The 23,823-nt window shown below is 60.6% G+C and overlaps 1 protein-coding gene across 1 annotated transcript; it reads right to left on the reverse strand.

Annotated features, from left to right (window-relative positions):
• Positions 1-233: 233 nt before the first annotated feature.
• Positions 234-22,100, reverse strand: SMTN (smoothelin). The gene is made up of 21 exons (XM_059485226.1): positions 21,937-22,100; positions 16,770-16,930; positions 16,434-16,527; positions 16,249-16,327; positions 15,871-16,154; positions 14,326-14,428; positions 13,925-14,142; positions 13,735-13,798; positions 12,474-12,566; positions 11,628-11,951; positions 10,570-10,673; positions 8,436-8,552; positions 7,281-7,439; positions 7,114-7,189; positions 6,681-6,845; positions 6,071-6,133; positions 5,843-5,906; positions 5,342-5,512; positions 5,124-5,244; positions 4,901-5,052; positions 234-1,151 (listed from the first exon to the last, which is right to left on the reverse strand). The coding sequence occupies exons 1-21, from the start codon at positions 21,985-21,987 to the stop codon at positions 1,001-1,003; spliced, it is 2,814 nt and encodes a 937-aa protein (XP_059341209.1). The 5' UTR covers positions 21,988-22,100; the 3' UTR covers positions 234-1,000.
• Between the last annotated feature and the right edge of the window lie 1,723 nt (positions 22,101-23,823).

Consider the following 23,823-nt stretch of genomic DNA (forward strand, 5'->3'; position numbering starts at 1 on the left):
GAGTTTTTCCCTGTGCCAAGCCTGGGGCAATAGAGGGCAGTGAACCCTGGTCAGGGTGGCTCAGCTATGGACATCATCAATAAGGTGAGGAGCAGTACATGCCCCAGTGTCCCTCTGGGCTGGGTAAGCAGTTGAGTTGCAGGTAGAGGGGCCTGCAGCAGCTGGGCTGCCAGCGTTCCCCAAGCACTGTGGTGTGCAGTATGCCACTGGCAGAAGGACCTGAACCAGAGGCATTGCCCTAGATAAACCTTTATTATCTGGCTGGTGTTGGTACACGTGTCAGCGCAGGTGTAGAGATGTGACAAAAGGGCGAGCAGCGCTGAGCACATGGGTGGCCTGAGCTGGAGAGGAGAGTGGGGGTGGTTGTCCCAGCTTGCACCGTTCACCTTGCACTCCCCTGGGACCCCTTGCTGCTACTCCCTCCCCAGCACACAGGTGCCCCTAATGTGGAAGTGCCTCAGGTGCACGTGGAGGTGGGAAGCAGGGAGTTGGCACTGTTGTGGAGCTGTCCCCAGGGAGGTGACACCAAGCAGGGCCTGCAGTGGGCAGAGAGGCTTCCTTGCAGGGGGCCAAGGGAACCGCTGGCAGATGCTGCCTGCAGGATATACCACGACCCTGGTTGAACTGCACAGCCCTGCTCAGCCACAGACCCATGAGGTGGCCCGAGTCTGAGCCCGTGCCACCCCAGGGACAAAGGGATGGTGCCTGCAGAGCAAATAATTCCTGGAGAACAAATAACTTAAAAGGCTGGAGTATGGGGGGCAAGCCAATGTGGGAGCATCCCCAGCAGTGCCCACCTGGCTCTGCCCACAGGGTCAGCCCACAGCTAGCCGAGGCAGAAGCAGCTCTGCCAAGGCAGAGGTGTGGGGGTGCCCTGGTGGAAGAGTTCTCCTGTCCCCAGTGCCAGACCCATGGCCCCCCAGACCCTCCCAGGCAAGCAGCTCCCTTGCCCACAGGCAGCTCTGGGGTGAGGGCAGCAGTGGGGTGGAAAGGGCAGGCTCTAGCACTCCTTCTGCCGCATGCGCAACTCGTGGCGACGCAGGTGGTTATAGAGGGACTGCACGTAGGTGAAGACGCACTTGGCGTCAGGCTTCTTCCCCATGATCATCATGTCTTCAACCTCCACCAGCGGCACGCAGTCCACCAGCGTCCTGCAGAGATGAAGCCTTCAGCATGGCCTCAAGCAGGCTGCCACGTGTGGGGCTGGGATGGGCACCCCACACTGCTCAGGGCCTGCTGGTGTGGGCACTGCTGCCCTCAGACCTGCTGAGCTTCTTTCGCACCCCCCCACCCCACCCTGGTACCACAGTCCTGCTCCTGACACTGGGAAAAGCATGTGCTATCTGCCCTGGGAGATGCCTGCCCCAGGGCAGGGGTGGCCCAATTGTCTGTTCCCCAGATGCTCTCCATCCCACTTCTTGGTGCTGGCAATCATCCCCTGCTAAAGCTGTGCCACCCTCCTCCTCTTGCTCCTCCAGCTGATGCTGATGTCCTCTAGAGAGAGCCCAGCCTGGCTGCAGGTGTCTGCTGTGCCCTTGCCTCAAACACTACCAAGTGATTCAGGGAAAGCAGGGGGGGTGGTCTTGGTTATGTGCTGCCCCTTACTCCTGCCTCACATCCTGGCCCTGCTAGGATGTTTTGCCTTCCCGTAAGCCCTGCCAACCTGGCTCCCTCCCCTGCCCTGGACTGGAACCCAGGGGCTACCTGCACCAAGCCCAGCACACCCTGCTGCTGGAGTGGGCGCTGCCCTGCCTCAGCTCACTCAGCCCTCACCTATTTCCTTCTCCCCCTGCCCCACCACAGTGCAGGGGTCCATGCAGGACCTGGCTCCAGGAGCTACCAGTCTTGTGGCACCCTGGAAGATCAGTTGGTTGTGTCCCCATCCCCATAGAAACTTTGGGGCTCTGCCCCTGCCCTTTTGGTGGGGTGGCCTACTCTGTCTTGCCACCCATCCAGTTCCCTGGGCTATGCCTCTGCCCAGGTTGGGGCTCCTTGGGCGCTTGGAGGGACTGACCACACAATTATGAGTCCTGATGACAACCAGGAAGGGCTGGATCCAGGATCCCACTCCAACCATGGAGGGGATCTGGCAACCTCTTGTCTGCTCCTTTCTACAGGGAGAGAAGGGGTGGGGGGCACAGAAGCAACCCTACCACTTCTGCCAACCCTCCTGGCCCTGCCCAGGCCCCACACCCCTATCAGGCACTGTTTCCCCTTCAGGCTGCTGCTGGAGCAAGGGCTGTATTGGCACTGGGGGCGGTGCTGACACAAACTGGCAGCACCTGCTGCTGCCATGGCCAGTTCAGCTGCTTTTGCCTGGGCCACTCAAGTTTCTGCCCCCAAGGCTCTGGGAGCACAAGGATGTCCCAAGGCAGGGATCTGGCCCCAAGGAGGATCTGAACCCTAAGCTTGCCACCCACCACAACACCCTCAACCCCCAAGCCCTGAACCTCCCCTCTCCCCTCCCGCAGTAGCCCCACTGCACATGTTGGCCCCCTAGAAGAGTCCCACCCCAAGGAGTGACCCCAGCCAGTGCCAGCCCCTGGGGAGCACCAGGGCCCAGGAGAGCCCCCCACCCTGAGTCCCATGGCCCCAGCCATTGCATTAGGTCTCTGCTGCCTGCTCAGTGGGCTGCAAGCCCACAGCCTGGCTGGCACCAGCCCCACCTCATGATTTGGCCACTGTGAGAGTGGGAGGGAAAATGCTCGGGGCCTTTGGAAAGCCCTTGCCACTGCCAGCCTGGCTCAGGGTAGTGGTGGAGCAATGGCAGTGCACAGAGAGTGACTCTGCCCTTATAAAGCCATTGTTTGGGCCCTGGTGTGCCAGCACTGTGCAGAGTCAGGGGAGCCAGAGCTCTAGCGCCAGCCAGGATGCCCTGAGACAGGCACAAACACTGCAGGACCTGAGCCTTGAGTCACACTTTCCAGACTCCTGCTTCTGCCCATATATGAGCAGGCAGCCTCTTGGAGCTGGGCATGCACCCTGAGGCAGGGGAATGAGGCACCAAGTGGAAGCAGTGATGCTGCAGCATCCTGAGGGGCCACCCACACTCAGCACCATTCAGAACACCTTGGGCGGCATCCCCAGCAGCTGACCCCTGGGTCAGGCTCAGCCATGGGGGCATGGCTCTGTTCTAACTACTGCCCTCCCCACAGCTGGAGAGCAAACAGCACTCCAGGGTGAAACAGTCCCCCCTGCCCAAACCCCCACAGGTGCTATTCCAGAAGGCTGAAGCCCAGCCAGCTGTCCCTGCCAACCTCCTGCTGGGCCCTGTCTGGCACTGCCAGGACTTGCCCCTCACCCATCAGCATCCCCCAGCCTCATCCACAGCCGAGGCAGTCAGTTCCCTGCCGAGCCCTGGTGGTGGTGGGCACATGGGCAGGTACTTGGAGGGGAAGGTTCTCACCATCAGTCCTGGGGGGGGGGCTGACAATGGGCTACGACTTTTTGGTTTTTACCAGCCCCTTCTGGACCAGGCAGCGATAGAATTCCTGAATGTATGTGTACACACACTTCCAATCTGGCTCGCGCATCCGGACCATGTCCTCCACGTCCAGCAACTGTGGACAGTCCGCGTGCTTCCTGGGTGCGGGGAGAGAGAGGGGCAAGCCAGTGACCGCAGCCCAGTCAGGGAGGGGAGGAAGAGAAAACAAGAGACACAGATCAGTGCAGTTCCCATCCCACTGGCAGCTGCTCCGCTCTGGCATGCTCTGGGGATGCACGATGCAGGGGCAGGAGGGCTCCAGGCACCCCATGCCAAGGCCATTCAGTGATATTGGGGGGGGCACAAGCAAGGGGGAAAGGGGCAGGTGAGTGGCGTGGAGAGGCGTGAAGTCCAGAGGGAAAGACAGACGGAAGAGAAGGAGGAGTAGGAGGATGAGTGAGGTGTTCTGGTGCGCCAGGTGCTCGGGGTGCGGGTTCCAGAGTGGAGCGGCGCTCTATACAGCTCCTGTATAGAACCGCTGGGAGGATGGCGGGGGGCAAGCCCAGCCCTCCTGCCCAGCTCCACTTGGAACCGCGCGGCACAGCCCTGGTGCAGGAAGCTCAGGAAAGGACGCTCACAAGAGCTGGAGGAGGAGGAAGGACAAGAGGCCACCTGGCTTCCAGGCCGGAGAGATCGATGGCTCTCTCAAGTCCGCACACCAGTTTCCCAATTAAGGCAAAAAATCCATTAACAGGAGCGCCAAGAGCCAGGCCCACAGCCCCCTTCTCGCTCCACCACAGCACCACGGCACCCTGGGAGCTTGTGGGAATCCCCATCTCACCCTGGCACCCTGGACATCAGCAGGATGGGACCCCCCAGCCCTGCCTCCTGGCAGGGTGCTGGAGAAGAGTGGGTGGGTGGGAGAGAGACAGAAGGAAGGAGAGAGGGGCTGGCTGCCAGCCCTCCAGCTAGGTGCACTCCCATCTCTCAGCACCCAGGAAAACCAGAAGCAAAAAGGGACAGGAAGAAAACTGGAGAAGGTGCAATGGTGTTTGAGGTCCTGTAACTGTGAAAGGAGGAACCTGGCATAGGCCAACCCTGCTCCCCCCACAGGCTGCAGTCCCACACCTGGTCCCCCAGGATGGAAAGTACTGCTGGAAGCCAGGTGGGCTCATGGGGCTGCTGCTCTGCCTTTGGGTGCTCTGCTCCACATTCAGGAAACCAGACCCCTATACCCACCCTTGCCACACTAGACTGGGCTGCACTGGCCTCCTGTGACTCTGCCCATACCAGCTTCTGTTTGCCCCCACAGCACCTAACCTTGTTGCATTGCATGGGGGGAGTGACACCTACAGGCACCCACCTCCAGCACCATCAACTCCATGTGTCCCCCCTCGCCCCAGCAGCGAGCAGCAGAGCCACCCCAAGCTGCTCCAAGCCATCCCAAGTCTATATGATGGCAAGAGAGGTACGTACTCTGCAGAAGAGAAGGCCACCTCGAAGTTTTGGCGGCGGTTCTGGGGCGTCAGCTTACTGTAGTCAAATGCATCAGGGAAGAAATTGTGGACCAAGGCACAGAAGGCCATGCCATCACTCCAGCTGGATGAAAAGTTCTGGATGTCCACGTGCTGAGAGAGCAACAAAGTTACCAAGGGACAGAGTGACTGGCCGTGGGACAGGAAGAGGAGGTGGCACCCACCTCATAGCCCCGGGTCTTGGCTCTGCACCAGTCCAGCAACATCTGCTTGATACTGTTGGCGTTAGGCACGCCACAGCTGGAGGAGCGCTGCACAGCGGTCTGTGATGCTGCAGGGTTTGAACTGTGGCAGGAGACATGGGATGTTATCCATAGCTGTAGGTGCTGTTATTTGTGCAGCAGTTACTGCCCTGGCCAGCCTGCCCCAGGCCCAGCCTCACCTCCCACCCTCCTTCTGCAGCTTCTCCATCATGGCCTTGCGTGCCTGAGAGGCTGATGTCTTGGGCAGGCTCTGAGCCTTCATCAGTTCCTTCTTCTTCTCTGCCTGACGCCGCTCCAGCGCTGCCAGGCTGCTCTGCCGAGAAGCACTCTCATCTTCACGGTCAAAAATGCTGGGAGAGAGACAGGCAATGCTAAAGGGGCTCTGGGCAACCCAGAGAAGAGCAAACAGTGGTCTCAGCCCATGGCCAGCCCTGGAACTCTGGAGACCTCCATGTCTTTGGGATAGAAGAGAGGCGGCTTAAGGTCCTCAGCTGGCAGACCTATCTCTGTGCCCAAGGAAGGACCCATGAGAACCTCTGAACACAGTGGATGTACCTCGAGGACCAGGAGGCTTTGGAGTCCCATTTGCGTGAGGACACTGCAAGCTGGGCAGAGGATTTGTGCAAGCAGATAAGTGACAGGGACCATGTGGGGCTGTCCCCACAGGCACCTCTGCTCACCTGCCTGTCTTTTTGGATGAGGAGCTGTAGGATGATTTAGTTTGAACGAAAGTGCTGTTGCCATCTGCAGAGAGAAAGAAAGGAAAGAGGCCCTGGGCAGGAGCTGAGGGCAGCTATGCCAGGAAGGCAGAACTCTGCCTGCACCAGGGCACTGACGGCTCAGCAGCAGCGATGCCCCAGGGTTACACCCTGAGGATGCTATGCGGAAAGGGCAGGAAAAACTCTTACTGTCTGATCTCTTCACATAACTTGACTCCATGGTTGTAGTACGGGAGGTCTTGCTGCCATCACCTGCAGGGACAAAGCAACGGGAACTGCTGGGCTGGGAAGAGCGGCACCCACAGACACTTGGTGCTGCCAAGCATTCACACCCACTCATTGCAATAGGGAGAAGTCCCAGGTGGTAGAGCCATGGGCATAGCAGGCAGAGGGAGGACAGAGGGCATGTGCCCCCCAGGCAGAGAACAAAGAGGCAAGTGCAAAGCAACAGGGAGCTGGGGCATCCCTCAGCCCCTGCAGCCATTCAGCCTGAGCCATCCAGGGACTGGGAGAGCAGGGATATAGGAGACAAGACACAGGCCAAAGGTGCAGATGAGGCCCTGCCATCCTGACAGGGTTGGGGATTCAGAGTAAAGTCACCAGAGCAAAACCCTAATTATCCCCAGGCAGACTCTGGGCAAGCCAGAGACAGCTCTGAAACACTGTCCTGCTCTCAGGACAGTCTAGCCAGACTCGGGACAGGCAGCGAACGGCAAAGGAGCTGTGGTGGCGGAGCACTGGGAAGGATTCCGCAAGGCCCCCAAGGGCTGGCACACCCCCCTCCTGGCCCAGCTCATACTGGACTGGATAAGACGCTCAGTCTTGGTGACGGTGCTGCATGCCGAGCCATCGGCTGACTGAGTGCTCTGCGTGGTGGTGGTCTCTGTGGCATGGCTAGCCCTTCCTGTCACAGATTGGCTCCTAGCCTCCTGCAGCCGCTGGTCCCGCTCCTTCTCCCGCTGGTCTGCAAACATGAGTGGGAGATGGCATCAGCAGGGAAGTGGGGTGGTGCGCATGGTTCCTGCCACACCAGGAGTCCTGCAGCTGCTGCTGGCCACAACTGGTTTGTGGGAAGGATGATGTCCTTGGCATCACAAAGCCAAGAGGGCAGCAGAGGAACCAGCACACACTGGTTCCTACTGCTTCCCCGCAGCTGGACAGCCACACTTGAGCACCCTATATTTGCCACCACCACCATTCTGATTCCAGCAGGGATCACCATCCCCGAGTACCTCGCTTGCGCTGGCGCAGCTCCCGCATGGCATTTCGAATCAACCGTCGTTCCTCAAAGTCTGTTGTCTGATCCAGCTGCAGGAGGGGGAAGTCATCATTAGTGTTCTGCCATCAGCTTGAGGTCCCTTTACCTTCTTGCAGGAGCCCAAACCAGAGGAAGAAGTACCATCTTATCCAGAATATCCTCATCCTCAATCTTGCTCAGCTCCTCGACATTCAGCTTGCTCCTTCTCTCCACCTCCCTCACTTGCACCTTCTCCATGCCGTTGGGCAGCTCTGGTTCTCGCCTTGCTGCCTGCTGCTGCTCCACCACCTCTGGCTCCATCTGCAAGAACATCACAATGCAGCTGAGCCCCCTGCCGGCCTGGCCACACCCCCACCTCTTCTCAGGGTCCAGGCCCTCATCACCCTGACACCTGCCCAGTGCTACAGGCAGTGAGAACCCTAGAGAGGATGTGCCTAAGTGCTCTCAGCTTGTGGATGCTGCAAGCATCTGCAGCGCCCAAGGCAGGCAGGGGAACATGGCAATCTGCAGCACCCCATGCCCCAGGAAGACCCAGCAGTCCCTCTCTTCCTTCCAGTCTGGCTGCCATAATATCTCCAAATCCTCTCTGCTCCCTGGTAGGAGGTGGCTGGGTCCCCCAGCGAGCAGGAGTTGCCCACAGTTCTGGGCCGGGCAGTGGCTGTTACCCAGCCGTGGGCAAGGTGTCGGCAAGGCCAGTGCACACCATTAGCAGCACAGGGATTTTCACGGAATTAAGGGACTTAGTGTAGAGAAGAGCTTGTGCAGCAGGTCAAGAGCCTTCCTCTGCACCCCTGCCAGGATCTAGGCCAGTTTGGCCCCTGCCCGAGCACAGCCAAGTCCCTTTCAGCACAACCCCCCAGCAATGCATAGCAGGCAGTGGGCCAGGCCCAGAATAGGGCACAGGGCACCAGAGATGACAGACTGCGGCCAGAGCAGTCATGCACACACCTGGTCCCATCCTGCATCCTGTGACCTGGTAAACCGATCCGCGGCAAAGCCATCAGCCGGAGTTAACACTGGCCACATGCACCCATGCCACCACCTGTGCCTGGTGCTGTGGTGGAGGCAAGACTGCTGCCTGGGGCCTCCCACCTGGCACACTGGGAATGCGAAACAGGTGGGTGCACAGCCCCACCACAGTGAGCCCAAGCAGTGGCAGATCCCCACGGTGCCGTGTCCCCGTGCACCACTGCCACAGTCACGCCTTGTGCCAGGGCTACAAATACCCCCAGGAGCCCTGGGAGCTGGTGACCCCCTCCCTTCCCCCTGTCATGGGGCAGGGCTGCCCACACTCACGCTGCTGTTGCTTCGGGAGAGATGCACGGTTGATTGCTGGCGTGTACTGGAGAAAGTGGGTGGATGGGCCACAGGGACACTGGGTTCCTCAGTGCCCTCAAAGTGAGCGCAAGGGTCCTGTGCTTCCAGAAAGAGGGTGCTGATGTCCTCCCTGGGGGGCACCTGCAGCCCTGGTGCCAGCAGATCGAGGTGGCGGCCCAGGCGCCCCAGCTCTGCCCGTAACTCCAGGTGCTCCTGTTCCAATGTCTGCAGTGCCTGTGCCAGCACCTGCACTCGCTGTAGAGCCCACTCCAGCTGCCCCTCTGCTGCCCCCCGGAACGCCACCAGCTCCTGCCGCAGCTCTGCCAGCTCTGCCACCCCAGCCTGCGCCAGTCCCTCCAAGCTGAGCCCTGGCATGATAGCAGTGCAGGCGCTGCGGCGAGCCCCGCTCAGCTGTTCTGCTGCCCTTTATAGGGGCCCAGGCACCCCCCCGGCTGGAGGCTGGCCCACTCCCTGCCTGTGGGCTATTCTGGTCCCAGCAGCCGGGGGTCCCGTGCAGGGGTGCTGAGCCAGGCGCCACACTTGGCAGCACATCCGGCTGTGGGACCAGGTGGCTCAGCAAGGAGAGCCCTGCAAGAGGCCCCCCCACCCCTGGAGGCTTCCAGGGCCAGATACCAGCCTAGGGGCTGGTGGGGACCAGCCCTGACCACGGCAGTGCTGGGTGAATGAAAAAGCCAACCACTGCTATGTTCATCTGCCCAAGAGCCTTCCCACTCTGGGCCAGCATCACCCACAGCACAACATCTCCGGCCCCAGGCTGGCATTGGTGCAAGGGCCTTGGTCACAGCACGGATTTTAGGTCTTCATACCCCTGTGCTCCCCAATGCCTGGCCCAGGGGGAGTGGGTCCCTGCACAGGTACAGGCAGCACCCCACCAACAAGAAGACATGCCACCGTGGCTGCTGCCCCCAGGTCCCTACAGCCTGCTGGTCCTCCAACCAATCCCTACATGGCAGGGCTGCCAGCACCACTGCCTCATCCTCCTCCTCCTCACTGCCCACCAGGAGCATACCTGGAAGCTGCATCTCCTGCCATGGCAGCCAGTGGGTCTCAGGTCCCGCACCTCACCAGACAGACCCATTAAGACCCTAATGAGAGCTGACAAATGCCCGGGCCAAGCATGCCCAAGTGCATTAGCACAGGGAAGTCACCCCAGTGCAGCCAGCTGCCCACAGGCAGGACCTGCTGGCAGGTGTGGGCAGCACCTGTGGGCACTGCCTGCCTCATGCTGGCAAGGGCTGGGCTGAGGATGGGGTGAAGCCAGTGGTACCACAGCCACTGGCAGTGACACAGGCCACCCACAGGGCTGTTCCTGCAGAGGCAGCCAGGCGTGCGCAGGGCCATGAGTGAAACAGAGCCACGTTTGACAATCTGGCTCCTGCCAAGGCGGCACACAGACGCCTTGCATTACCCTAGATGGGCAGGAGCAGATTAAAGCACTTGAAGGGCTGTCTCCTGTGTGCACCCAGCCCCAGGATGGCCACAGCCTCACAGCCTGCCCTCCCTGCAAAGACACTGCAAAAGGGTTGTTTTTTCAGGTTTTTTTTCCTTCAGTTGCACCCAAGAATCCCTTCCCGGCAGGCTGGGGCTTTGGGCACTCTCCACTCAGGATGGCATAGCAGAAACATGAAAGACCCCAACCCACAGCTCCAGAGTGCTTTAGAGACCTTTGAGGAGTAGCCCCCCTCCAAGGCAGGCTCCCCAGACACATGGCCCAGGCCCATCCCCACGAGGAAAAACAGAGGGGTGGTTGGCAATGGGTTTTTCCTTGAGCTGTTGCCACCCTTAAAGGTGTTGAAAACAAAGCGAGACCCACAAAAGATTCCTTGTCCCCCTCTGCACACCTCCCCAGGTGTGAGTACATGGTGGCACAGTCCAGAGTGCAGGGGGCTCATTTAGGGCTGTGCAACCACACACAAAGTCCAGGGTCTCTTGATGAAAAAAACCCTATCAAAACAAAAGCACCAACCAAAACCAGACAGAGCCTCTGCAGCACACTGCCTACACTAACTCCTTGGTCCCTGGTCCCCATGCCCTGGAGCTGCCACGTAATGGCCAGGTGTAGCACAGCTCCACAGACCCCCTGGGCACTCACCTTGGTGACATTGCTGCTGACACTGCTGATGTTGCAGATGCTGCTGACGCTGCTGGGGATGGTGGTGATACGGATGGGGGCATTCCGCAGATCCAGAGTCACCTCTGCAAGGGGAGCAAGAGGCATGTGGGGTCTGAACCAGCCCACAGGCTCAGCCGCACAGCTGGGGAGTGGCTCTGGCTGGGCTATCTGCCTGCCTCGCACATCTTGCCCTAGCAGTGAGCACTGAGCTCTGGCATAGGGAAAGGGCTTTGGGGGTGAGCAAGAGATGGGGCACTTGAGACCCCTCACTGCCCTGGTTTATCATCCTCCCCAAAGAAGGGCACTTTCTGCAGTGTCTCAGCTGGAGCCAAGACCCCCTGATGAGAGGGATGGCCACAGGAGCATCCTGAGCCAGCCACATCTGCAGGCAAGCAGGGTTGGGGCAGGGCTGGAACAGACACAGTGCAGCCGTGGGATGGGGCAGAGCAGGATGGCGTGGGCTCCCCTGAACCAGCAGGTCAGCGGGGAGAGGATGGGGCAGGGCTGCAAGGGCAGGGCAGGGATTGGAGAATGACCCCAAACACGGTAAGACGGTAGGGCTGGGGACAGGCTGCAGGGCCAGATGGTCTCCCCAAACTGAGATGCTCCAAGCACGATGAGAGTGCATGCCAAAGGATGAGGGCTACCAGGCATGCTTTGTTCTTCTGGCAGCACTCAAATGCCCCTGCTGCCACCCTGCCACCGATCAGAACCCACCTGGCCTGGCTCAGCCTGCCCGCCTCCACCTGCCCATTTGTGCCCACCAAATGTCAGTGCCCGACGGCCCACTGGCATCCACCTACTCCACTGCCCAGCTGTGCACACTGTCGTATTAGGAGGACAGTCCTGTAGTGCTTACAGCCCAGTAGATATCCATTCCCCTCCGGTGCCCACCTTCCCGAGAGATCCACATCTTTTTCAGTCCCACCTCCCTGCATGACACCCATGCCGATCACCCCTACAGTGTCAAGCCTTATGACAGATGCCATCTGCCCACTGGAGCTGTCCTGCACACCCCGTACCCCACCAGTGCCCACCTGCCCGCTGGCTGCCGGGGGTGGCGGTGATGCGGGGCGCCAGGGGCTGCACGCGCCCGTCCTTGATCTCGATGGTGAAGAAGGTCTTCATGGCGTCGAGGCGGGAGCCGGCGGGGCGCGGGGCCGGGCGCTGCTCTGCGCCGCCGCTGCCCCGCGCGTTTTGAGCGGGCGCCGGCGGGGCCGTGCGGGGCCCCCGCTGCCATTGGGCGGCCCCGGCCCCGGCCCGCCCCCCCGCGCCGCCCGCCCCCGCCGGCCCGAACCGCTGCGCGCGCTCCCGCACCGAGCCGGCGGCGGGAGAGGGCGGGGGTCCCGCGGGGCGCGGCGCTGCGGGGATGGGCGCGGGGTCACCGCACTGCGGCCGCCGGCGCGCGTCCCCGCCGGCCGGGCCTCGCACCGTGCACGCAGCGCCCCGCGGTGCCCCCTGCGATACACGCTGCCCCCCATCCTGGCGTGCCCCCTGCGATGCATGCTGGCCCCGCCCCGGGATGCCACACTGCGCATGCAGCCCCCCCGAGGTTGCCCACACGACGCACAATGCCCCCGGAGTGCCTGACCGTGCATGCAATCCTTCGCGTGCTCACGGGAGGTACTGCTGTCCCCCAGAGATCCCATCATAAGCCAGCATTTCCCAGGGTGGCTGCAGCCCCTCAAAGCCTCTGCTCCCTCCCCCCACTGCACATGGATAGGAGGGAGGGATTCTGGGCAGGAAGCAAAAGGGGCAGGTAGGCAGCCAGCAGCATCCTGTGGCATCCTGGCACTGCAGAGCTCCACACCTGCCCAGGCTTCAGCAGGGACATCCCACCACTGTGAAGCAGAGAATGGAGGCAGCCATCACTAGGATCTTACCCATGGGGCCAGCCAGGGAGGACGGCACCAGCTCCCACCGGTGAGTATTCGGGCGAGCCGGGGTCCCCATGACCTCCTGGGTGGGCACTGATGCTTGGAAAGAGACAGGCCAGGGAAGGAATGACACAAAGGAGGCAGAGGATGAGCACAGCACAGGTGCTACTGGCATCGCCCCACCGCAGCACAGCACCCCTGCAGTCTCCCTCCCCATCACTCCACACTCCCCAGAGCTTATGCCAAAACCCACCAGCACTTGTGGGCTGCCTTGCAACCCCGGGCATGGGCTCTGTCCTGCAATGCAAAACCACACTGCAGAGGGGAGGCTCTGCGCCCAGCAGTGCAGTGGGGGTCCCTGGGATCTGTGGTGAAAGGTTGGGATCACCCCTGTCCTCACCAGGCCCTGGCATATCGTTGCCTCTGGAGAGACTTTGAAGGGGCTAGGTGGGTCATCCTTCAAGGGTGCAGGCAGAGCTCTCTGCCTTGGACGGGAGTCATTGATGCCCATGGAGGGAGGGGGCTCAGCCTCTCCTCAGAATCCAGGTTTGAGCCCCCTATGAGGCAAGGGGGGGGGGGGCAGACCTTGCACACTTGCCTCTATCCCAGGGCTGTGCCGTCTGCAACCTATCACCCTTAGCATCTTCCCAGGGCTTCTTCCTTCCCAGGAGCCAGCAGCCTCCAGGGGCTCCTCAGAAGGACAGCAACCTCTGCCTGTCAGGGCAGCACCCCTGACCCTGGAAGCAGAGAGCTGCTTTTTGGTTTTTTCCCCATTTCCTCTTGGCACAGCCATGGGGATGGTTTTCCCAGCAGTAGGAAGAGGGCAACTGCTGCCACTGGAATCCCTCAGGGCTGTGGGGAGGCCCTGCAGGGTGCTGGGCCCAAGGTGGGGGTGGTCAGAGCCAGCCGTGCACAGCTCCGAGCCTTATTGGGACAAAGAATGCAAAAGGCCAGGGTTTGCTACTGGCACTGATTCCCTTTCATGGCCCTGCAGTAACCCGGCCAGAGTGAGAGCCCCAGTAAACAGCCCGCCTGGCACCCAGTTCCCTGGCTGGGGTGGGCATTGCCACCCTTGGCTAGGCAGCAATTGGCCCCCAGCTAGGGGTGGCCTTTGGCCTGGCTGTGTCCTGCACTCACATTCCTGTCCGTGGGCTGGAGTCATGTCCCCAGGGCTGCCTGGGATGTACATGCTGCAGGACAGGGGAGCGGGGGGCCTTGGGGTGGCACTGCCCAGCTCTCATGTCACCCCCCTCAAGGCTACACTTACCCATTGATGGCCTCTCATGTCTCCCACCTGGTCCCAGCACCTGGCAGTGTACCCCAACATGAAGCTGTGGGAGCAGAGGGGCAGAGCACTCAGCTGGGGTTACATGCAGTCCACCTATCAAGTTGGCTTCACCCTACAGAGTGCCAGCCCTGGCCAAGGAGAGCAGTGGCAGCTGCCACTAGTTTTGTACCTGGCTGCCAGCACTGGGCTGGCCCGGGATGAATTGCTCCCCTCTGGGGCTTTGTGCCACACTGGGCTCTGGGGCGCTGGCAGGGCTGCCCAGGTTCCCTTCCTTCCAGGCTGCCTGGGGCTGATCCTGCTGCAGGTCCTCACCATCATCCTCAGGCTCTGGACTGGGTTCTGGGGCTGGCTGCAGCTCCAGGAGCACGAGGTTCCCCGAAACCACAGCTGCGAGTGAGAAGAGACTCTGCTCAGGTAGTCTGCAGCTGCCTGCAATGCATCCTGCAGCCCCTGCAGGCACCCAGCTGCCCTGCCCACCACTGTGAGATAGTATGCCCTCCATCGTCCTGCAGCTGGCCCCAGGCATGCAACCCAGACAGGATTTTGCCATGGACATTTGTGAGGACTCACCCTGAGCACCAGGTTTCTGGGGGTCTCCTGCTTGCTGGCTGCACAGCTCCTGCATCCTGGCTGGGACATGCTCCTTCTCCACCGCATCCTCTTGCTTGCAGGCCTGGGGGGAGTAGAACCAGCCCTGCTCCAGTCTCCCACTGGGCCACCATGGCCCATTCCAGCCAGGGATGCATAGATTGTGGACTCTTCCCATGCTATCCAGGTCGCTGCCTGCATGCTGCTGGGAATTGACAAGCCAGTCCCTGCACAGGGGTCACAAAAAGAGGCTCACAGGGGGACAAGTGTCCCCACACCCTGCTACATCCTGTGGGCAGGGAGAGAGACAGTGTCTAGTGAAGGGGGACCCCAAACCTGCCCCATGCCTCCAGCCCAGGCACTCCAGGGCTCTGTGATGCAGGGAACATCCCTGTCCCTCTCCATAGCACCTGCAGCTCTGCTTTGCAAATGAAGAAATATTCCAAACATAGGACTACACACAGGTGACAGATCTGTCTCTGACATAAGTCTGAGCAGGGTTGGGGTGTCCTGGTGTCAGCTGGAGAACAAGGTGCCAGTCCTGGCTGTGCCAGTGCCTCTAGCAGCACCATGACTCTAGGGCAGGGGGAGATGAAGAGGGGCCTGTACCCTGAGGGGGCACAGGAGAGCCAGGCCCCAAACCCAGGAATGAAAATGGCCAGATAGAAATCAGCCAGATCAAGTGGAACAGCCCTCTCAGCTGCTCAGTGATGTCCCAGCCCAGCCAGGGCTTGGGGGCAGCATGGCAGCACATCCAGATGAGGAGGCAGACAGTGCTGAAAGGTGGCACAAGGCTACATGCCTTTGGCAGTCTCCTGCTACAACCCTGGGACAGGCGGAGGAAGAAGCAGGGCTGGACAGAGGCAGATGGGAGAACCCACACCTTCTTACCTGGCTGCGGGTACACCCATTGCTTCTCCTCTTCCCACCCTTGCAGGGCAACCCCACAGGGTTGGATGCAGAGATCTCTTACCACCACAGAGTCTCTGCAGTGTCATCCCTGCTGCACTGAAAACCCCAGTTTGTGCTCATTCCTTGCAGCTCTGCCCACCAGTTTATCCCTCCCCCATCCAGAAAGCTACCAGCAGCTTCAGTTCAGAATGAGCCCTGGCCCCTCGAAGGCTAGGAGGAACAGCCATCATGAGAAGGGGACAGGGAATCGAGGTTTCTACCCATGCAGGAAAACTGCTGCAGGAGAGATGAACAGCAGTTGCTTCCGAAGAGCCCCATCCCCAAGAACTGGAGCAGAGATGGGGGCACCACATGCACCAGGGGCTCCCAGATCCCCACCGGGTAGCATCCTTGGGAGAAGACCTAGCCCCAGCTCACCACTGCTGGGGCCATGCTGGCACAGCCCAGCCATGTTTTCCCTGTCCCCAAAGACCCCAGCCCCACCTGTCTCAATCCCTTTGGTCAGGCAACCACAGGTTGCCCAGGGCTTTGTGCTCCAGAGAGGCTGGCACAGGAATCCCAGTAAAAGGTGAAATCTTGAACAGTCCCACCCCCTGCAGTGCTCTACACACTCACCACTGAGCCTTTGGGCTGCTGGGCAGGGGCCTGCTTCACAGCCTCCCCATACCCACTCTCCTCTGGCCTGGCCAGTGGTGGCTCTGCATCGTCCTGCTGGCTGCTCTCCCCACTCTTGTCTGCGCCTGGAGGCTTGGTGCTGTCCTCACCACAGCTTTTTTCACTCCCAGTAAAGGCTGGTGTTTCAGCATTGTCCCTCTGGAAAATTTTCATTTCCCCAGGCACAGTGGGGTGCTTGGTGACATCCCTTCGGCTGCTCTGCACATTCCCAGCCAGGGCTGCAGCTGGGTGGGAGCAAAGATGGTGTTCAGGAAGGAGCTGCCCACATCTCACACCTTCCAGGGCTTCCCCCCCAAGAACATGGGAATGGTGCCTCACCTTCAATCTCCTCAGCCCGCAGCTTACGGATGGCAGCTCGGATCAGCTTGCGTTCCTCATACTCACCCGCTGCCCGCAGCTGCAAGGGAAGGACCAAGAAAAGCCCCGGCACAGGGTGACCCATGGTCAGCCCCAGCACAAGTTCCATCCCAGCAAACAGTCTGCCCCAGCACATGGTTGCTCACCAGTTTTGTCAGTTCCTCCACGCTGGTGATGGCTTCGAGCTGCTCAGACAAGGCAGCCAGGGCTGCCTGCTGTTCCTCTTCCAGGCACCGGGACCTGATCAGGATGAGAGGAGTGGCCATCTGGGAGCTGTCACGGGTGCTTGCGAGCAAAGACCCCTTGTGGGCAGTTGGCAGATCCAGGCAACAGGCCCCACCATGCACCAAGCTGCTCTGTGCTGCGCTGCTCCCACCCTCATGTTCACTCAAATCTGTCCCAGCCATAGCGGGGCCAGGTACCGCAGCTCCCATCTCCCAGGGCAGAGGCACGGAATGACCCCAGCCCACAACAGGACTCACTGTGGCCAATTCTCCTTGTTGTCCTGTCGGTGGTTGCTGCGTTCTGGGCGGAAGCGCTTGGATGCCAACGTCTCCTCGTCTCGCTCCAACTCCTGCCGCTGCAGCTCCCGGATAGCCGAGCGGATGCGGCGCCGCTCAGCCAGGTCTAGTGTGGCCTCCAGCTGGGTGCACAGGGCAGAGCTCAGCACTGGCTCTGTCTGCTGAGTCCCCATCTCAGCCCTGGTGCCGCCCTCTCCCATACTGCCATGAGTTGCCCATGCTCTGGACAAAGGCACTGTCTGTGTGTGGCACCCACGTGCCCAGCGCATGCTGCCCGGCACTGCCAGGCCCTGCAGGAAGTGGGCACGGCCTCCCCGGGACAGGATGCTGGAACCAGCCATAGTGAAGAGGGGCTGTCACGGTGGCACCGAGGCCTCCGGGCATGTAAAGGTAAAAGAGACAAGCATGGGAAATGAACACCCACCAGTGGTCCTACTGCCTGCAAGGGCTGGTGCCCTGCAGCTCTGTCCCTCCCAGTAGCACCAGCTCTGGAATGAGTCCTCCTACCCATGCCAGTCCCTTCAGCAGCAAAGGGACAGGAGAGCCTATTCTCTTCTCATCCCCTGTTCCCCAGGAGGTGCTGGTTGAAAGGATCCCAGCATCCCACCAAGGAGTCATCTTGTCCACCTTGCAGCCCTCCCCATCCTCATTCACTGCTAGCACATAGCAGGTGGCTCTTGGAACCAAATCCATGAGTGGGATCTGTTCTAAATGCAAGTCCAACCCTTTATGTGTGGGAAGCACAGCCACAACTCACCCACAAATGCCCCTCATGAACATCTCACAGGCACTCCAGGTGCTCCTGAGCTCACCAAAGGCCAGCACCTGGCATGGGCATGCAGAGCTGCTCCCCCTCTTCCAGATCAGGTCAGCCCCATTACCAGCTCCAATTTTTCCAGAGTGCTATGAACACACCTCCTGATGTTCAAGGGGCAGAAGGCAGCCAGATATGCAGTGAGAGGCCAGTCAGGGCAGGCATGGCCCCACTACCCTTACACTGTCCTGCTGTAGGACATCAACACCACCCTGACATCAGGAACCCAGGAGGTGATTTCCCATGGAGCTCATTAAAATAAACCAAATGACCAACACCAGCTGCTGTCAGCATCAAGCTCCTCATGCTGGGAGAAGCCATGGCTATGCCACAGGACAAGTGCATCAGTCCCTTCCCTTCCTATCCCATGGGCCACTGACAGGCCACCCATGCAGGCTCTCCGGGTTCCGCTGCAGCAGGGATCACGGTTAGTCCCTTGACTGGACCTGAACTGAGCCACACTGGGGGCCCCACACCACTACCTGTATGCAGACTTCTCTGCAGAGAAGCTATCTCTCCAGAGAAGCTATCGCCCTTTGCCCTCTCTGCTTGGAGTTTGGTGATATGGCAGGGTATTCCCCATCTTAGTGAAGCCAGCAAGCACAGAGCAGGCATGGAGATGTCATGCGCCATACCAGCAGCAGCCAAAACTGTTGTACTCCAACCCTTGCCAGCCACAAAGCCCAATAGGGAGCATTATCCTTCCCCAATTGGGAAGATACTGGTGGCCAGGACTACCAAGCCCTAGGGCAAACCAACTCTAAAAACACACATAACATCTGGGGGAGCTGCCTGGAGCCAGGGTGCTCTTTCCTTCCCACCCCAGCAGCCCCCACCACACTAGCAGGCAGCACCATCCCTTCCAGCAACCTGGCTAGACCTGGGGCCTGCAGCCCACTCTGGGCTTTTATCCAGAGCAGGCACCTCTGCCACCACAAGGCCAGGGAAGCAGCTGGGAAGAGCAGGAGCCACGGCACTGCCAGAGCAGTGGAGAGTGTTGGAGAGAAAACCAGCACCTCCATCCTCATGGGCCTCTCATTTCCCATCTGCCCTAGATGGCTGGTGGCATCCCAAGGATGCCACTACAGTGGTGACAACTACCACCAGGACAAAGGCATGGTCCAGCAGCAATGGTGGCCAGCCAGGAAGCCTGGCTCCCTGCAAACAGGGCAGCATAGATGGGCTGGGAAATGCTGGAATTTGGTTCAGCTCAAAATGAGGAGCTGAAGGCAGAGCTTTGTGGTAAGGACAAGCTCTCCCTGCAGCCATCCAAAGGCTTTGAGAACAGGAAAACAGTCCTCAGCTGCATATTGGATGGCCAAGGCCTTGGCTGTTCCCTAAATAAGCTGCTGGCAGTGAGTGGCTTGGCCCCAGCAGCTGGGTCGGGGCAGCTGGTTGGGGGAGAGAGGAGAAGGGGCATGTACACAGCAGCTGCAAAAGTCATGAGTGCCAGGAAAGGAAAGGAGGACACAATGTGGCACCAGCCCTGCAGACACTGGTGCAGGAAACATGCTGGCACCAGTGTGTGCTGAGTGACACCCACTTGCCAGCTCTGGGGTCTGCCCTACCCAGGAAGCTCCAGCTGGGACCTGACATGCGCTCAGGTCCTGGAAGGCTTCTCCCCACAGGAGAAATGGCAGGGCAGGAGAAAATGCCTTATTCCAAGCCCACGTCAGCAGGGAGCTAGAATGAGGCAAATGACCAGCTTTGGAAGCGCCGTAGCCAGTAGCAAGGGAAAGCATGACAGAAACCACAACAGTTGTGAAGGACCAAGGGGCCCAACCCTGCCAGCACAGGAAGACTCAGGGATCGGCACATGCCGGGGCCCCATGGGCCCTGCCCAGCTGGCAGCAAATTAATGGTTCCAAGCAAACACCCTCCTCGGCACACAGAGTGCCTTTGTGAAAGGGCACTGGCACAGCACCCATAGGCTGCTTCCCCACTGGTGCCCAACACAGCAGTGCTCAGAGCCCTGGTACAGTGGGCAGCTCCCCCAGGAGGGCTGCAATTAGCCTGGGATCCATCCGGCTCTTTGGAGTGCTGCAGTATACAGCAATTTGGAGGCTGGAGCCTGGCCACAGGGAAACTGCTTTGGGACATCCGATGAGCCTGGCACACTGAGCACCTCCTATGGCCCGAAGCTTCACTGTCACCTTTAGAAAGAGCCATGGGGAGCATGGCTGCCCCCTGGGCAGAGGAAAGCAGGAAGGACACTGGATGATAGGGATACGGCAGGGATGCAGTGCTTCTCAGAGCCATTGAAGATTTGCCAAAGGCTACTGGGTATAAGAAGAAGGGGATCTCATGGCAGCAACTTTCCTAGCTCAAGCCTGCCTTGCCTCTGTCTCCAAAGGTATTTATATCCTCCTTAGTCAACCAGACTAAGAGTTGGAGAGGCTGGGAGAGGGAAGCATTCCCCAGCCCAAAGCTGGCAGACCTCAGCCTGGAGGTCAGTACAGCTGTGAGCACTCAAACAATCTCTTGCTTCTGGACATCCACCTAAGGGCCACCCTGCAGTAGCACTCACCCCATCCCCCACTACTCCCTCCTCCAGCTTCTCCAAGACCTTGGTCACTTTTATGCTGCACCATTGGTTCATCACAACCGGCCTCCCTGGGACTGGGATACCAGTGGGCAGCTGGGGAGGGAATCATGCGGATGCCTATGGCAGGAGTTGCAGGGCAGGGGCTTCCTGGCTGCTCCCAGCCCAGCCAGCACAGGAGTGAGGGGGCTGCACGGACCTCCTCAAGTCGCCCAGCCTCCTTTCAGTTTCCCTGGGGACATTAGATGTTGCTGCCTAGGTGTCACTTGAGACAAATAAGGAGAAGCAAGGCAGAGTGGAGAGCTGGGGAGAGCAGAGAAGACGGGAGGAAGCTGTGGGAGAGGCAGTTTTCCCTTATATGGACTAATTCTTTTCCAGCTGAGGGGAGCCAAAAACCTAACCAGAAGAAAAATAATTCCTTCCCTGCCTCACGCCAGCTCAGATGAGGCTTTCCCCAGCTTGTGCCACACAGTACAGGGAAATGTGGGTCACAAGCACAGTGCTCTGGGAAGGCGAAGCCTCAGCATGTCAAAGAAAAAGCATTCATAGAAGCAGTGCTTGCTGCAGGATGAGATCCACCTCCCTGGTCTGGCCAGACACCAGGAACCCACTGTTCCTGAGGCTCCATCTCAGATCAGAGACCTTGGCTGGGACGTGGCAGAGCTGGAGCACTGGCAAGATGGGAAGACACCCTGACCATCCATCCCCATGCCTCTGGATAGATGGTCCATTGGCCCCGGCATCACCCCACGAAAAGCAAGTGGGGTCCTCAGATCGAACCACGGGCAGGTCTGCGTGTCGTCACTCCGAGCTGGCTGAGGGCTGCAGGACAGAAGGCTCAGCCGGGGGCAGCCCTCGTGCGGACCCACTGCACAGCCCTCACTTCCCGCCGGCTTCCCGACTCTTTCCTGTTCCAGCAGAGCTGCCTTCCTGGCTGACTCAGCGTCCTGCTGTGACTATTCCCCATCGCTGGCCCGGGCCACCCCGGCTCAACCCCCAGGGCAGCAAGCACAGCCTTAGCCCCGGGCCGGGGGTCCCCAGGGTTGCCCAAAGCCGGGCATTTGTAGGGGCTTCCCGGGACACCAGACCCGGCTGAGTATCCCGAGTCCCGTCTTCGGGACACGGAGGCCCTCGTCCTCCAGAGCCCACCGGCCGCGGCAGCGCACGACTGCAGCTCTCGCTCCTGGGGCAGCGCTCCGGCCGGTGCCCCAGGAGCCGCCGCGCAGGAGCGGATGGGATGCAAAGCCATTCAGGCAGAGCCCGGGAAGTGCGCCTGGCACAGCGCCCGCTCCCCGGCAGCGCGGGAGCCCGCAAGGAGACAGCGGGGAGCAGGGAACTGCGCCAGCATCGGGGAACGATTCCCCGGGATCCGCCGGCCGAGAAGATGGAGCCGGGACAGGCGGTTACGGCCAGGTTGCGAGCAAAGAGCCAAAAGCGGCCAGAGCAGCGGGGCCAGAGTCTTCGGAATCACCAGAGCTAGTGCTGGAGCTCCCCCCGGCCCAGAGCTCGACCCAGGCCAGTGCGGGTCCCTCCAGGTGCTGCCGCCTGGGACCAGCGATGGGTCTCCAGCGCAACATCCGCTCCCAGACATGGCTCCAGAGTCCCCCGGCCGAGCAACAGACCCGAGGCCCGCCCGATCTCATTCTGCCCGCGCCTGAGACAGCGGCCCCCGGCCCGGGGGGCGGTTCAAGGAACCTCCGGGCACGACCTACCCCCGGAACCGCCGCGGGCGCGCACCGTATCCCGAGACCCAGAGCAGTCTGGGGACCCACCAGCTTCCGCAGCGCTCCCTCGTCCATCCCGAGGAGATTCTCCTGAGACATCCTGCCCGTTGGGCCCGGGCTGCTGCGGCCGGGACCCGGTGGCGGCCGAGACAACAAAGCGCGGCCGGGGCGGCGCGGCCCTGCGCTGGGTTCCACTGCGCTCCCGCCCCGCCCCGCCCCGCTCCCACCCTTTCCCGACTCCGCTCCGCTCCCGTTCGTGCTCCCAATAGCGCCGCAGGGCCACCGCTTCCCACCGCCCCGCCTCGCCCCGCCGCCGCCAGCCCGGCCCGGCGCCGCCCCGCCGGACCTACGGGTCCTGTATCCCGGTGCCCAGCCCTGTTCTGGCACCGTGTAACAGCAGCCGTGCCGTACTGTGCTGCGCCGCACTCCCGTCCCGGACCCCACGCCGGTGCCGGTGTGGCAGAACTCGGGCCTGGCCACCTTGGGGTAGCGCCCCAGGGTGTATCGCTGCCCGCAGTGTCCCGAGCCCAGCCGGGCCGCGGGGACTCCCCACCCGCAGGAGCTACTGCGCCCCTCGGCTTGCGGGATGCGGGGCAGAGAGCCACCAGCACCTCCTGCCCAGAGGCCCTCCCCACCGGGCCCGGGTGATCACACCGTGGGATGCCCCTGCATGATCTGGGGAGCTGTTTGAGCTGCTACCTGACACCGCTGCAGGATTAATGCTCAGGGCACCCCCAAAAACTTGTGAAGGCTCCCTGAGGATATGTTGTGCCCCTCATATGGTCCTATTGCTTGCTCCAACTCAGAAGCTGCTTGTGGTGTCCTTGTCCCTACATCCTGTTCCAGGTCCTAGAAGGCAGTGCCAGGACAGCCAAGCCCTGGTGTCTCACTGTCGAGAGGTTCCCCTGGAGACCCCAAGGTCCTTATCTGCAGTTGAAGTGCAGCCCTGCTCTGTAGAGGACAAACTTGTTGGGGCTCAATCTTGTTTCTGGGCAAAGGCCAGAAGTATTCCCTGGAGAGGACTAAGTACCTGACATAATCCAGAGGTGTTGTGGGCTCTGCAAAGCAGGCAGTGGCCATCTGCCTCTAGCTCCTAGGTGAGGGGGAGAGGTGCTGCTCCCTGCCTTGTCCAGCAACCCAGAGACTCAGGGGCTTCTCCAGAGAAGGTCATAGAGATTAAGTTCACTGCTTTTCTGGGAGTTCCCAGCAAACTGGGAAGATGGATGGGGTGGAGCAGGACCACAGCATCATTTGACACAGGGAAGAACCCACCATGGTAGGCCAGAAAGCTGGGGTGTGGTAGAGGTACCCAGAAGGTCCAGCAGTTTCCCTACTGGGAGTGTTGGTTCAGATGTCTCACTTCAGGCCTGTTTGCCCGGGTGGGTCTCCAGCTGCGCTGGCATCCCAGAGCCCTCTGCTGCCCTACGTTCCTCAGCAGCTCTCCACTCTCCAGGCCTGAGCAGCACTGGGCTCCACTGGAGCATGACAGCCCCTGCCCAAGCAACTACACTAAAGCCAACCCCTCCAAGCACTGTGGCATCTAACATAGCATCACCCTCTGCCAGTCTTAGCAGCAACATCATCTTCACTTGCTGGATGATCCCTGCCATGTCTGCCACAGAGCTGCCACACAGGAGTCTGGGGTCTGCCGTGCCCTCAATCTCTGCTGTTACACAGCCCCTCAGGGACCAGGCACCAGCACACTCAGGGGTCTGCATCACTTGCAGCTAAGCTGTCGCGTGGGAGCAGGCACTGCCACATACCAAGCTCCTGACCTTCAGGAAGCACAGCTGGCAGCAGCTCATCTGCCCTTGAAGTATGGGGGGAACCCCACTGCCAACCTTAAGCTGTTGAAGTTACACCAGGTTTGTTCCACAGCCCCTCTGCCAGCAGCAGCACTGAGCAGGGCAATGAATACTGATGTGTGGCTGGGAG

This window comes from Ammospiza nelsoni, chromosome 18, assembly GCF_027579445.1.
Source record: "Ammospiza nelsoni isolate bAmmNel1 chromosome 18, bAmmNel1.pri, whole genome shotgun sequence".
NCBI classification, from domain to species: Eukaryota; Metazoa; Chordata; class Aves; order Passeriformes; family Passerellidae; genus Ammospiza; species Ammospiza nelsoni.